Here is a 16,723-nt window from a genome sequence, read left to right as displayed (position 1 = left end):
CACCGGTTTGGAGTTTTGATGCGTAGGAATTGTTCACAAAGGCCAAAGGCCTGAGTGTTTATTTTTTCGCATCAAAACAACAAAACCGGTGTTAAATAGCCGATATACACCTCTCAGGTCAATGTTATATCGATTCTAACATGATAAAATAAAGAGGATCACTAATGTTATTTATTCAAGCGGAAATGTCTGCCGGTGCCGATTTCCGTAGAACGTTGTTCGATATTCGCACCCTACTGTTGCGAAGATACAGAAATTATTAAACAAAATAAATAGTAAGAAAAACAAAACGTTATTTTATCAAAGTTTCAACAATAAAATCTTACGTCGTATTGTGTTTACATCAGTGCCCCATTAATCATACTTGTATGTATGAAATAACGTTAGTTTTTGTTTATGAATGAGTTGCTTACTTAGGATGACGTCATTCCGCTGCTTACGGATTGGCGCCGTTTTGTTAAAATATTTATTAACTATTATGAATCAAATATGTGGCGTTAGTGCATGTGAGATATTACTTCGGTATTGTATAAAAAGAAAACATTATAAGAACTAAAAATATAAATGCTTTTTATTGTTGCTTTAAAAGGCTTTGTTAACTATGTAATCGAGGGTGAAAACATAACAGACGCATATGTACAAGTAGTCCCTAACCAATGTTTATTGCAAGTTTGATACGTTTTTTTTCCTCCTTTGACAAAATCACGTTCAGGAATTAAACAATGGTTGCTTGGTCTTTATAGATATAGATATGCCAATAACGTTCATCTTTGGAGTATGCTTCTATTGAGTTATTTAAGTCTTTGCTTGCAAAGTTCTACAGCAGATGCAGGTTTTTTTCTGCAAAATAATAAATAATAATTACAAAGTGTAATAAGCAGACAATTTTATAAGTAACAATGTTTTACAATTTTAATTTATACATGTTTACAGATCATAAATTTGTGTTAGTTTTAACTACTAGTAACTAGTCCTATCAATAAAGAGGCGCAGAATCAGGAATTTTTATAAGTGTGCGTCACAAAATTTTGAGAAGATTCCCGAAAGTTGCATTTCACTTTTGTTGTGATTGTGTGATCATAAAATCCTTTCTATGGTCATTCACACTGTACCTCTGCTGTAGCATGTACAGAAGTTAAGGAAGTGAAGACAACTTGTACTGATAAACTTACTTACTGATAAACTGAATTGCTCAGGAACGATGCGGTTTTAGAACTCTGCTAAATTCAAAGTAAATTAAATAATTCTTAAACAAGAGGCAGCTAGGGTCTTGCTAGAAAATAATTATTTTAAACCATAACATTTTTATATAATATTTAGATAATCTCCATTTGGTGACCTTCCAGCTTTATTGGGGGCAGAGGGCCACCTGGAGGTCTTTCTCCACCAGTGTATCTGGAAAAATCGCAATGTGACCTCTTCTTTGTTAATGCGATGTAAAACCCAACCATAATAAAAAGAAAAAAAGAAGAAATTTTTGTAGATAACATTATTCTTGTAGATGTGTATTATTCACCTATACATAGAGGATATGTGTTTGTTTTTGTGTAAGATGAACTTTTATTTCATCCAGTGAGCTTTAAAAAAACAGTATATTGCGCGAGAATTACTGTTTCTGAAGTTCACGAGATCAGAAAAAATATAACAGCTTTAAAGCATTTTTCATTTTATTTTATGCTTAAATACAAGTTAAAATGAAATGTCCTTGATATCAACACGTTCTTAGTTCAGAAATATAGACTGAAATTATATGTGCACAAGAATGATAACTCTACCCTGCATAACTTTTGAGTTATTGCCCTTTGTTATTTTTCAAAATTGATTTTTGTCCAGAGCATAACTCCAAAAGCCTATGAGATATCAACATGAAACTTCATAGGTGCATAGATCTCACTCAGGAGGTGTGCAGTTCACAAGAATGATAACTCTACCTTTCATAATTTTTGAGTTATTGCCCTTTGTTATTTTTCATACTTAATTTTTCACCTGAGTGGAGCATAACTCAAAAAGTGTTTGACATATCAACATGAAATGTCATAGGTGGATAGATCTTATTGAGGAGGAATGTTGTGCACAAGAATGATACTCTTCCCTATACAATTTTTGAGTTATTGCCCTTCGTTCTTTTTCATGCTATTTTGTCCAGAGCTTATCTCAAAAAGTATTTGAGGTATCAACTTGAAACTTCATAGGTGGATGGATCTCATTGAGGAGGAGTGCAGTGCACAAGAATGATAACTCTATCCTGCATATTTTTTTTAGTTATTGCCCTTTGTTATTTTTCAAAATTGATTTTTGTCCAGAGCATAACTCCAAAAGCCTTTGAGATATCAAAATGAAACTTCATAGGTGCATAGATCTCACTCAGGAGGTGTGCAGTGCACAAGAATGATAACTCTACCTTTCATAATTTTAGAGTTATTGCCCTTTGTTATTTTTCATACCTAATTTTTCACCCGAGTGGAGCATAACTCACAAGTGTTTGAGATGTCAACATGAGATGTCATAGGTGCATAGATTTTATTGAGGAGGAATGCTGTGCACAAGAATGATAACTCTTCCCTGTACAATTTTTGAGTTATTGCCCTTTGTTCTTTTTCATACTATTTTGTCCGGAGCTTATCTCAAAAAGTATTTGAGGTATCAACTTGAAACTTCATAGGTGGATGGATCTTATTGAGGAAGAGTGCAGTGCACAAGAATGATAACTCTACCATGCATAATTGTTTAGTTATTGCCCTTTTTTATTTTTCAAAAATAATTTTTGTCCAGAGCATAACTCAAAAGGCCTTTGAGATATCATTATGAAACTTCATAGGTGCATGGATCTAACTCAGGAGGTGTGCAGTGCACAAGAATGATAACTTTACCTTTTATAATTTTTGAGTTATTGTCCTTTGTTATTTTTCATACTTAATTTTTCAATTCAATTTTTTTTTCAAAAAGCATTGAGGTATCAACTTGAAACTTCATAGGTGGATAGATTTTACTGAGGAGGGATGCAGCACACAAGAATGATAACCTACCCTGCATTATTTTTCAGTTATTGCCCTTTGTTATTTTCAGCCATCAGTATTCACATAGGTTTCAAATCTGTAATCACTATAGCCATCAGTTTTCATTACCAAAATACCTCTTAAAATGGAATTATTCTGCTGTACTACATATACATTCTTCCAATGAGCAAACACATTCGGCGGGGGATAGCCATGTTGACATGGCTCTTGTTAAAATAGCATTTATTTACAGCATAACATAAATATGCCACAATGCTGGTTGTCTTTCGATACGGGATTGGCTTCAGCAAATAGTTCTAGCAGTACTATAAAATATGTTCCCTGAAATAGAGAAAAACAGAATCCCTAAAGAAAGCCCGACACGGCAAAACTGAAAATGATGCAGGCTCGGTTTGATTGAGCCTGTTCATAGACGGTACTGGAAAGTACAAGTTACCGTCCACGCCCCCTAGCCCTATTTTAAGCAGAATTCAACATTTAACACGAAAATGGTGACATTTTGAATTTAGAAACATCCGCAGTTGTGTTCATACGGCGGTTTTCATGAAACCTTCAATGTGACACGGAAGTGCCATCCCATGAAAAGCGGCATATGGCCCCCAAGTAAAAAATGCATGTGCCCTAAACGAGAAAAAAATGGGCGGAACTAAATAAAAATGGAATTTTGAAAGGGGATCTGAGGTTATGAAGCCTGCATATCACAGATAAAATTCTGGAAACAAAGTAGACGTCAAAAGACAATTTTGAAAAGCAGGCAACATATCCTAAGGGTGATTAGTCAGTATTCAAGTAGGAATACTGGAACCACCCAAGTTGGAAAAGGCCAAAATAGAAGAAACTAAAAATACCACATACTAGTAACATGTATACACAACAAATATGTCTTGCTGAACGATCATCAAGGATCGAAAATATAAAATCTTTGATTAAATTGGGAGACTACAAATTATGAAATCCGAAGACAAATTAAAAACTAGAAAAGTTACACCACTACAGTCAATAAGACAAAGTTCCTTCGCTTATAGAATTGTAAACGCATGGAACCTACTTCTCATTGAAATAGTTTTACTTCTAATCCAGTTACCTCTCTGGCGTGGGTTCGATCACCGGGAGATGCTTTGGTAGTTTAGCGCGGAGGAAGGTAGTCTAGTACTGGTGTAACTCTCCAGGAACGATGGTTAGGAAACTACCCGCCTATATGACTGAAATACTGTTGAGAAAAGGCGTAAACTGAAGCAAACAAAACAAACAAACAAAATAGTTTTATATAAGAATGTGAATAAGTTTAAGTCAAAATTAGATAAACACTGACAGTGGACAATATTTATACTTAACGATGTTTATTGAATTGACCAATACCGGAGCAGTCGACAAGAAAAATAGAACTCGAGGGGTATGGTAGTCCGCTAGGGACCAATAAAGTTTTCATTACATCACAAGGTATCACAAGGTAAATTACGTTCAAGATTATAATGACCATTGGAACAGACTGCTCTCCAGTTATTTGATCTTGTCGAAAAAAAAACCCAACAAAACAACAACAACAAATTAAGATTCATTTCAGTATTCATAGTCTGCAAAATTGCCTACCTTGTTTATTGTCCTATTTCACGCCGATTCTAATGAAACTCGGCGGTCAGTCCAACCAATCGGATTTCCTGGATAATTGACCAGTAATAATAATTATCAATTACTCTGCAAGTGATCCCACATGGTGTTTGAATGGCCATTAGACTCAATGTTCGAGAGATCAATTGCTACGAAGAAAAAGGATCAAAACTGCCACCACTGAATTACAAATTCGATGCTCTCCCTTTCAGCGGGTGGACTTTTACTTGAAGAGTTGTCTATGTAACTTGTACGGTATCCAAATACTTCTTTGTTAATCTATCTTCTACATACTGGTTTCATATTTACCGGAAGTGGTAGTGGTTCTGATGTTTACTGTTCGGATCATTGCAGTAAAAACTGGAAACAAGTGATCCCTCGGAAGCATAAATTACATAAGAATTGCAGACTCGGTTTGATTGAGTCTGTACATGAGGGATAATGAATAAGTGCAACATCCCTCACGCCCAATAGCACCGGCTTGAGCAGTACTCAATTCTCAACACTTAATAGTGCTGGCATCAATGATCCCGAAGGACCAGAAAAATATAACAACACTGAAGTGAAGTACAGGGCAACTTTTTACAGCTGCCCCACGGCACTTGACACCAGCTGTTGTGAAGTATAAAAATCTGGAAACAAAGTGATCCCTCGGAAGCATTAATCACAACAAATTTACATAAGAATTGCAGACTCGGTTTGATTGAGTCTGTACATAAGGGATAATGAATAAGTGCAACATCCCTCACCACCCGCCCCCCTAGCATCTGTAAAATATGAAAAACAAGATCAACAAGGAAAGGCGGCGTTCAATGAACGCAACCCCCATATGACCCAGCAACAAGAACCAATGGCAAGGAGCCCAGGCGGACCCCAAACATAAAAAGGACAGGGCAACGACACGTTAATCATTAAATGATAAATAATTTGTAACTGATTAGGAATTCAAAGAAAATAATAATAGGCCCACAAAGGGGAAGGGGACAGGAGACCGGGGGAAGGGGGGGGGGGTAATCAAAGAAATAAAAACTAGAGGCAATGGGGAAGATACTTACCGTAGACGAGAAAACAACAAGGGACACAAGCAAAAGTGTCACCAAAACAGTATGAAACAACATAGACATACATCTGAGGAACACAGTGGGGCGCCGCCTTGGAACGGTCAGCAGCATAATAATGACTGCTGGGGAGTTTAAACCGGTTAATGGTGCACCAAACCTCGCTCTTAGCCCCACCATGTTCCTATAAACGAGACAGTGTAAATAAAATGAATCCCCGCCAAGTGAAATTCTAACAGTTGTCATGGTTACAAAAGGTTAAATAAGTAAAACACTAAAATGATCATGTAGAAACATATAAAAGTAAACCCAATGACCATAACAAAAGTACTCAATGTCCTAAAGGAAGACAGAGCAACAAGAAAATCACCTACAAGGGCCCGACGAAGCAAGGCAGAAGACGAACATTAAGACAATTCAGTCCCAAAGGGCTTTACGAACTATCCATCATAGAGTCTCCCACTTGGTCCGTCAGATGCAATCAAAAGAGGAAAGCGTAGTGTCCAACTGTAAAAGGGTTGAACACTAAACATGCAGTATGTCTTACAATAGTAGGGTCATAACCTCTTTTAATAAAACGTTTAATAATTTTAGTAAAAACAGCAGAAAAATTACCATGACCCAAAATCTTACGAAGTTTGTAAACCACATCGCCATAAAAACCAGGCTGGCTAATCCCTTGTCGCAGAAGAGTTTTTAAATCACTATTGAATTTAGAAATTAAATCAAAGTTACGATTGTAAAATTTAGTAAAATATTTCCGTAATTTATGATAGCGGTAGCCCTGTTTTAGAAGCTTGCTGGTAATAAAAATATTCCGCTCGTTGAAATCCTTTACGTTGTTACAAGCTCTAGCGAATCTAATTAACTGAGAAACATAAACCCCGTAGGATGTTGCATGGGGTACGTCTCCATCCAAATGTGGATAATTAACTATACAAAAGTCAAAGTCATCTCTTTTATCATAAATTTTCGTGTGAAGATCCAAAAATGATGTACTAAAATTTCAAGAGTTCGTTTTATTAAGTTGTAGTTCATGCGGATAAATGTCAGACACCATTTGATCAAAATAAGGATTATCTAAATTAAAAATATCATCAAGGTATCTGGAAGTATTATTAAATGCGACTATAACATCTTGTTGTTTCTCTTCAGAGAGACTCAACATAAAGTCTCTTTCATAGCAGTACAAAAACAAATCGGCGACCAGGGGTGCACAATTAGTACCCATAGGAATTCCTATGATCTGTTTAAATAGGGTATTACCAAACCTGACATAAATGTTGTCTAAAAGAAAAGAGAGTGCTCTACAAACTTCGTCACAGGTCCACATAGTATAATGTTTAACAATACCGTTAGTAAAAAAAGCTTTGTTCAAGCCTACGTTGAATTCATCTTAGCACATTTCAGCCAACGTGTTTTTCTAGGCAGACTGTCAAGCAGTTTACCAGTACTGGATGCTTTCTCTATCACAAGAAACTGCTATTTCCTCTGTTCATGTCAGAGTACATGTACAAGTACAGAGCGAATGGCCGTAAAAATGCAATCATAATCACAACCAAAGTGAACTGCGTTGTTTGGGAACCAAGCCGGGTCGCCTTATTCACAGTTCAACTATACGCGAATTAAGTTAACCGAACGGGAAGTTAAACATCTTGTCAGCTTATAATTTTTTTTTATACATTGTTGCGCTTCAATGGGTGTAATAATGCACCGACTGGTTGTTAATCTTGATGCTTTATTATAATTAAATACAGAGCATTGATAAATATCATAAAAATAAGGACATTTTATGAATATGCTAATGGGAACCTTATATTTTGACTCTGATTTTGCGAGAGGAAGATTTGACGATATCAAATTTAAAATAATGTCAAAGTGTATGTCTTTTTCTTTTCAATTTCTTCTTCCTTATTGCTTTTTCTGCACCCCTCCTTATTGGATTTTTTCCGCACTGCTAATTTCGTTTTGCTGTAACTTTATCTGTTTTTGTTTGCTAGTGTTATTATGAATGTACAGTGGTACAATATGGTTAAATATGAATTGTGAAATTACGCTCCGTGCTTGAATTAACAAGGAAGTATGTTTTTTGCCTTTCAAACTTTTCATTACAGCGATAGTTTACTACAGATACAATAAAGAAGTGGAGGGGACTTGGATATCCAATAATTAAAGAGGTATTTTATATTAAAGCGTTTATATCTAAGATTTATGTTAGATAATACTAATAATAAACAATTTGCTAAAATATTTATAATTCATGCTAAAGTATTAGTTGACAATCTTTTATCATATTTTTTTGAAATTGCTTTTTCAACTTTTTGACATTATATTGAAGACGTGTTGGATATGGGTCATTTAAAGTATTTAAAATAGATAGTTGTGCCCTTTGTGTGTATTTTGATCAAATAAACACGATATGTATATAGAGTGCGTATAAAATAATATTGTACGGAAGAGTATACTGAACCCCCCTAATATATTCTTTATGCATTAAAGAAAAAAACTCTGTATAATAAATATCTATAAAGAATTGACAGGTTATATGATTTATAAAATAGATCTTAAAGAGTTTTATGTGTTATTATACACCCTTAAATCACAAATATGCATAGTTTCTTCGATGATAGTTGACTCCAATAAATAAAAGCGATTTACCCCAAGGAAACGTCTGCTTTTCAAACTAGAATTCCTATGAAAAGAAGAAAAACATAATTGTTTCTTATAAATAAAGCGGAATGTCTTAAGAAAGTCTTAAGTTTAAAATGCATAGTTTTGACAGTATAGTAGGCAAAGTAGACAAAATATCAATATGAACTACTAGTTTATCAATAACTTGAAAAACCCATTACAAACTATGTAGTAATTTAAACAGGCATATAGAATATATAAGGGGGTCATTTTACTCTTCCGTAATACTGAGACGTTCTTTGACTATTTCAGTCCTTTTTTAATCATTAAAGCGAATCAAGTTATTTCGATTCCGTAAATATTATTTCCAATTTACTTTTTTTATATTTAATACTCATTTTCTGCTTGAGCAATGTTTTAAGTTTTGTTCTCCTATATCTAGTTAATAAGTTTTCAAGTCTTTTTAAAGCATTTTAAGCTAATTAGGCTATCTTTCATATGAAAATATTATTACTAATTTTTCTGTTGTTTTATATGTATATTCAATAACTGCTTGAGCAATTTTTTCAGCGAGTCCTCCTTTCTTTAGTAAAGATGATTTTGTATGATAAACATTTAAAACTTCCGACACAGCTATCACATATCTCTCGTTTCCAAGTATGCATTGTTGGATATTTAAGTGTTTAGTTGTACATTTCAAGTTTTCAATTGACAAACCCAAGCCTGCATTTGTCAACTATATATTTGTTCTGATTGATTCTTTCTCGGATGAAAAAATTTAACAATTTAACAATCTTTACCTGTGCTTGGATATGATGCGATGTAAGTAATATTTTGTACCTGACTTCTTTTAAGATAAAAAGTTTACAGGTGTTTAGATATTTTATAGAGATATAATTACAGGAGTATTTTTTGTTATAATACAGCTGCAAGCCGTTTACACAATGTACCATAAAATTGGTGCACAATTACATCGCGATATCTTTAATTTAAACTATTCATAAAATTGTTTAGCAACGGATATTAGATATACAACTAGATAATTGAATACTGTTTGAATACATCAACGATGTGATAACATCAACGATGTGATAAGAAAGAGAGGCATATTAGATCCGCATGCATTTTACAGATTTTCATCTTTTAGTCAAGTTTTTGCATTTCCAGGTTTTGCACCATATTTGCTCTTGATCTGTGAGTGAACAAAATGTTGTCACGCTCTTTGTTTGATAGCATGCTCGTATTAACTCATTTAATGTACTTTAACAAATTCATATTCATATTTCATATATATTGTATACTGTAAAATTGCCTTTTATTTTAAACCGTTATAAAACATCTATTTTTCAGGGTACCTGTTTCACACAATGATGGGCTTGACAACATCTGTTTTTCTTATTTTAGTATTAGTTAGTCAGTTCGGTAAGTAGCATTTAATAAGTTTAACAGTACATGTAATTAAAATCTTTGTATTTTATTATATTAATAATAATACAAACAACAAGTTTCATTTTAAAAGTATATATACAATGTAGTGAAATATGCGTCTTCAGTAGATTGATATGTTATTATGAATGATTTAAGAAATGACAACTGATTCAAAATTGAAATTCATTGCAATAAATTTCACTTAAATTTGAACATAATAGCACAAAAACGCGATTTTCAATTTATTTAGAACATTTTTCTTAACTGTCGTTTCCATACCTTACTATTTTAAGTGCCCCAGTTGAACTACGTAATAACATTTAAATTTTATGGTGTTTCTTTGGTTTTATACCTTAGTGGTTCCCTTTAAAAGATGGACACATATTAGTCGTACACGTAAGATACGTTGTCAATTATGCATAAAAACTAAGGCGAAATTGGTTTATGTTTTCAAAATAAAGGTTACATAATGCAAAAATATATCACTTTTTGTTCTCCTTTTAAAGCCAAACTGACTATGTGGGCATATTCTTTCTTCGTTTATATCTGTTTTGATAAAAGAAATCCAAGAACTTGTCCAATGGATTATGTTTTGTAAAAGAGGAAACAGCTTTCGAAAATAAAATGGATAGCTTTACAAATAATGTTTTTATCAATTACAAGCATATTGAAACGTGTTGATCTTAATTTTACATTTATTTTCTAGGATCATCGATACAAGCATGCAATGAATGTGCATGTTGTAAAGGAGGAAATAATTTTTGTGATGAAAACAGTAAATGTCTTGATGGTTGTATCGACGGTTTTTACGGTGATAAATGTACAGAGGAGTGTCTAGAAAATTGTAAAACTTGTATTAATGGTTATGAATGTGGAAAATGTAAACCCGGTTATTATACAAACAAATGTAATTTGCAATGTGGGAAAGGTTGTCTCAATAACACATGCTCGCTTGTATCAGGAGATTGTACCTGTAAATCGTCTTTATTTATTGGACGTAAATGCGATGCTTGCGTAGGTTTGCAGTATGGTGATGATTGTAACAACACTTGTCCTAGTAACTGTGGCACGTGTTTATCAGAAACAGAATGCTCATGGTGTAAAAACACTGTTTATTACGGATCATATTGTCAGCATAGATGTTCATACGGCTGCAACGGCGGACGATGTAATAAAGGTTATGGAACTTGTATTAAAGGATGCAAACCTGGTTTTTCTGGAGTGAAATGTGATAAATGCTCACCTGGATTTTACGGTCGCTTTTGTGATTTCAATTGCACAGAGAATTGTTTTTCTTGTCTGTCGGCGTCAAATTGTACCGAGTGCAAATCTGGCCTTTATGGTGAATATTGTACAAATGATTGTCCATATGGTTGTTATGGAAATTGTTCACTTGCTGATGGTAGATGCAATGAGTGTAAATCGGGATTTGTTGGAGATTTATGTGACACATGTGCAAATGGAACATTTGGAGTTAATTGTTTAAAATCGTGTCGTGATGAAGACATACATTGCCGGGTCTGTATTGCAAATGAATTTGATAGCTTTGGAAATTGTACAGAATGTGAAGATGGGTTTTACCTAAATGTTAGTTTTGGTCAAAATTACCTTGGACATAATCATAATATATGTACAGAATGTCCATATAATTGTAAAGACTCTGTATGTAATATGGCAGGCCGATGTACAAATGGGTGCCTGCATGGAAAATGGGGAGATAAATGCAGAAATAATTGTTCTAAAAATTGTGTAAGATGTAGTCAAATCGACGGATCATGTTTGGAGTGCACTCTTGAGACATTCGCAGATGATTGCTCAAAAAACTGTAGCACAAATTGCAATTATACTGACAGTGACAGAATTTGCTCAAGAGATACAGGAAAATGTTTACAGGGATGTTTATCAATGACAAAATACGGAGCATATTGTGAGAGGGATTGTAACGATACGTGTAACAATCAAAGTTGTGACTGGAAAAAGGGATACTGCTCAGAAGGATGTAAATTAAATTATTATGGTTCGTTTTGCGGCAATAAATGTACCGATACATGTCAATCAAATGAAAACAACCGCATATGTGATGATGTTAAGGGTAATTGTTTGTATGGATGCAAAGACGGATTCTATGGCAAAAAATGTGACAACAAATGCAGCAGTCAATGTGTCAATACAACTTGCAACCAGGTTACAGCAGTATGCTTGCGTGGCTGTATTGACGGATACGAAGGACTAGAATGTGTTCTGGGTAAATGTAGATATTAAATATATTTGATCATTCTACCCCGTAATGTCATATTTTCACAGTAAAAAGTTACTATTTTTTCCAATGACATCATTTGATTTGTTCACAGTAAAAAGAGGAGACGTTTCTATATTTGTCTCTAATAAAAGTGTGTGCGTAAATTTATAAAGATGTTAACAATAAAGCCGCAGTCCTATTACTTTTGAAGAATCCTTGCATGACTGTGCCATTTTTTTCATTTTTAAAGATCAAAACGCATATGAAAGCAATCCAATTGAATGTTTTATTATTTATTTTAGCTATTAAAGGTGCCGATTTGGAAGAAAAGAAACCTCTTGTCGTTATTGCAGGATCTGTCGGTGCTGGTGTTGTTGTTATAGTATTGCTGTTGCTCCTAGTAATTTGTCTTATAAAACGGAATCGAAGGTACTCACTATGGTTGGATTGGTTAGAGTATATATTTCGAAATTGAGGTCTATATATATCTTTATTACGTTTGTTAATTTTCATCGAAAGTTTTGAATTTTGACAAAGCACATGTTTTTTAAGTCGTATTACGACTAACGGTAAGATAAAAGCAAAATTTAACGCGAGTCAAAATTACAATATTCAGGTTAATCTGAAATATGAAAATAAAATTCTGGTGCTAAGCTTTTTACAGATTATCAAGACAAGTTTAAGGGACAAAATACCGCGTTCAGTGTAATCAATGTTATGTTTATATTCAAAAATTAAATAGACTTTACTTTTTATTTTCAGACAAAAATTATCTTCCAATACAAAATGTGAAGAAAACGATTATGTACTTGATATGAAAGAGATTCCGAAACAAATTGACGAAGACGAACCAGGTGTGTTTAAATATTTATGTTTTACATTCTATAATTATTCTTTGGGACATATCATCTGACAAGGTACATTAAGAGATTCAGTTTTTACTGATGAAAACAATATAAAGATTGTGGAGCGGCATTACTTGTTTGGGATAACATTTTTATATTGATAATTTGCTCACTTGTTCCGTATCTTTTGTGTTATAAACATCTATAATACTTCATTTTATGTCGTTTATCCCAGGTGTTATATACGCCAAGCCTTTCAAACCAAAACAGGAAGCTAGTGGTGATGCCGGGAAAGAATATGACACTGCATATGACGGTGATAAAAAAATACCTGCTATTGACAATGGCTATACTGCTGTAAAGATAGGAATATCTGCAAATGAGAAAAGAAAGAGTTTTGAGGTTTGTGACATCAGACACAGTAACAAACCTTCCAGTGGCAACGATGATTATGCCGTGGTTAACAAAGGAAAGTCGACTGTGAAAGAAAACGAATGTATTGAGGAAATGTATGATACAACGCATGACAACAAAAAGAATAAACAACCTTTAAATAGTAATAATGACTATGCCGTACTAAGCATAAGATCTGACAACACTAAAGGCTTCGGAAAATCAAATATGGCACAACCAGATGATGTTTACGACTCTGCAGAAGCAGGGAATTACAAAACTATGCCTCGTCCAAGCAACGATTATGCTGTATTTAATTGCAACAATGGGGATAAACATGAAAATACATTATATGATACTAAAAGCGATAAGAAAATCAGTCTAGTAAACAATGACTATGATTTTTTGTGAATTAGACAGTCACTAATCATTGACAATATATGTAGTATTTACATGATAAACTATCATTACTACTTTACGTGTTTTAATCACATTGCAGTCTACATATTCAGCAAAATTACGTTGTATACAAATTTCAAATTCAAAGTATTGATCATTATTGCTATATAATAAGTACCTGTTAGTCGAATTCCATACGTTAAGTTGTACTTTAGACTTTAATCATTTTGTATGAGTACACATTCTGTGATATACTTTACACTTTTTTTATGTAATGTACGTTAGAATGTTAATCTTATGAATAATAAAATATAAAAAATATGTCAAAAACGTTCAACGTAGGTGAAGATTTTAGGGAGCATACTATGTCATGCTTTGAAAGTTATCTTAGTCATTGCTAGTAACATTTTACAGCCGATACATGTTTTATTTTCTTCATCTGGAAAACAAATCATAAATCAGTGACAAACAAGGTAATATACAAACACTTATATAGGAAAATGTTTCTCACAATTTTCATTTGAACTTTTTAACACTTAATTCTTAGTAAGCATTATAGAAATATTGTATTATTACTTTTCTACATGAATTATTGACAAATGCATGATTGACAGCATAGAATTATCATTACCACTTTATTGCAGGTGTGTTAAATTGTATCTTATTTAGCCGTATAATGTTTGGAAGGATAAAACTATAAATAGCGCTATTCATCAGTTTGAATTATGTAATTAAATGTTAATAAATGTAAATACAAATTATTACACGCATTATCCTGATGATTTCAATTTAAATTTTAAGCTGTTGATTATAGCTGTTGATTGTAACCATATATATTTTGTTTGTATAAAAACGTTGCTATTATTATTTAAGCAAATGTCTTAGGGATGCATATAATTGAAGAAATGAACGATTATCAACAAAAAATGTTTTGATTTGGTTTTAATTTTTCGATATACTTATAAGGACTTAAACTTAACATATGCGTTGCTATGTATACTATTTTATCCAATGCAGTGCTTTCATTTAGTATATTTATGAACTGTGTTATGTTTGTACATCAAAATACAATACAACTTTTACTTCGAGTATTTACCTGTTTTGATGTCTTTAAAAGATAACGTAATGTTTGAAGAATTGAGGTTATCATAGTAGGCAAATTTAAGATAAGAACCCTTTTAAAAGCCTATATACATTTGTATTACCGTGTGTTTTGTGAGCTTTATTGTTGCCCCGCGATGCTATCAAATTGGGTGAACTTATGATTAGATTCGTCGAAAGGAAAAGAAAAAAAAGCCTTTCAGCATGGGCTGTGTGAGATTTTCTGTATTTTCTGAGGCTATCACGTGGATGATCTTCAGATAAGAATTACCATTAAAACCTGTAATCGTGGTATGTGTAAGTTGTACTGTGTTTCCTGTAGCTATTACCGGGGGTGAATTTGAAAAAATAACCCTATAAAATCCCTATCAGCATATAGGTAAACTTAAAGAAGTAGCCTCATAAAGCAGTAACACTGTGGATTGTGTGAGTTTTACTGTATTTCCTTCGGTTATCACCGTGGGTGAACTTGACGTAAGAATTACCAATGAAGCTTATCACCGTGTGTTGTGTAAGCTTTACTATGTTCCCCGATGCTATCACCGTGGATGAATTTGAGAAATGAATAAGAAGCCTCTAAACAGCTGTGGGTAGTGTTAACTTTGCTGTATTCCTTGAGGCTATAACCGTGGATCTAATTGCGAAATAAGCCCTCGAAATGGCTATGACCGTGAGTTTGTTAGCCTTACTTAACTCCAAGAGGCTATCAATGTGTATTTAATTGCGATTGCAACTTTTTAAAGGCCTATCACAGTAGGTTGTATGAGCACTACTGTATTCCACGAGGCGATATCCGTAGTTTCATTGGATTCGAACCCTCTTTAAGACCTATGACTGTAGGTTTGAATGAGTTTCATTGTATTCCCTGATGCTCTCATCTAGGATTTCATTGCGATAAGAACCTACTGTAAGGCTAACTGGGTTGTGTGGGAATTTAGTGTATTCCATGAGTTTAAGCCCGAGAGAGACTTTGGATTATTTGGATGTTATCATGCTATCCAGCTAGCTTGCGGAAAGTCGATGGTTCTATTCAGAAGCCCGTTTTTGCAGAAAATTTTACACTGAGGGACACCCGAGGTCTTCTTCCACCATTGAAGCTGGAACGTCGCAATATGATATATACTGTGTCGGTGTGACGTAAAACCAGATCAAACAAACAAAGAAACAAACAAACATAACAAGAGGATATCGCTGTGGGTTTCATTAAGATAAGGAAACTCTAAAAAGCCTATCGCCGTGAGTAATGAAGGCTTTCCTTTCATCTCAGGCTGTCACCGTGGGTATTATTGCAATATCAATCATCTAAAATGCCGTTCACAGTGGGCCTTGTAAGCAAAACTCTCTTCCCTGAGGTTATCACCGAGGATTTTATTACGATAAAAAGTCTGTAAAATGCCTAACACTGTTGGTTGTGTGAGTTTTACGTTATTCCCTGAAGCTATTATATCACCTAGGGTGTCATTGCGATATAAACGCTTTTCTAGCCTATAACCGTTAGTTGTGTGATATTTTCGGTATTCCCAATGTATTTTCACGGTGGATTTCATTGTGTGAAGAACCCTGTGGTGTGGAAGGCCTATCATCGTGCTTTGTGTAAAATTTACTTTATTCCCTACTACTTCACCGTACGGTTTATTGCGATAAAAGGCATCAAATGGGGCTATCACCGTTGGTTATTTGAGCTTTTCTCCATTCCCTGAGTCTATCTGCGTTGGTTTAGTTGCGATAAAAACCCTCTAAAAGGCATTTTGCTGTGGGTAACGTGAACTTAACTAATTTCCCTCAGGCTATCGCCGTTGTTTGACTTAAGATAAGAAACCTCTAACACACCCATCATCGTTGGTTGTGTGAGCTTTATTCTCTGAGGCCATCACTCCGTGTTATCTTGAAATAATAACCCTACAAAAGGCTTATCATTCTTGGTTGTGTGAGCTTCACTGTATTTCCTGAGGCTATATATGTTGATAAACATTTGAATCAATATGCTGCTAGTGTTTATTCCAT

General features: G+C 33.9%; 1 protein-coding gene across 2 annotated transcripts in view; it reads left to right on the top strand.

Annotated features, from left to right (window-relative positions):
- Positions 1–14,740, top strand: part of LOC132718388 (multiple epidermal growth factor-like domains protein 11) — a 32,589-nt gene extending 17,849 nt beyond the window's left edge. Inside the window, exons 1-6 of one of the 2 annotated variants that reach the window (XM_060702081.1) lie at positions 7,743–7,860; positions 9,665–9,736; positions 10,449–11,987; positions 12,284–12,410; positions 12,744–12,835; positions 13,062–14,740. In XM_060702081.1, coding sequence (XP_060558064.1) covers positions 9,682–9,736; positions 10,449–11,987; positions 12,284–12,410; positions 12,744–12,835; positions 13,062–13,630 — 2,382 coding nt within the window. In that variant the 5' untranslated portion in view covers positions 7,743–7,860; positions 9,665–9,681 and the 3' untranslated portion in view covers positions 13,631–14,740. Of the gene's footprint in view, positions 1–7,742; positions 7,861–9,664; positions 9,737–10,448; positions 11,988–12,283; positions 12,411–12,743; positions 12,836–13,061 lie in introns of those variants that run through there. The other variant, XM_060702082.1, reaches the window with a different exon arrangement.
- Positions 14,741–16,723: the final 1,983 nt, after the last annotated feature.

The sequence above is a fragment of the Ruditapes philippinarum genome, unplaced genomic scaffold (assembly GCF_026571515.1).
Source record: "Ruditapes philippinarum isolate M1 unplaced genomic scaffold, ASM2657151v2 ctg871_1_1_1_1, whole genome shotgun sequence".
NCBI classification, from domain to species: domain Eukaryota; kingdom Metazoa; phylum Mollusca; class Bivalvia; order Venerida; family Veneridae; genus Ruditapes; species Ruditapes philippinarum.
The sequence above is the reverse complement of the archived record's forward strand: the minus strand, read 5'-3'. Positions and strand labels throughout refer to the sequence as shown.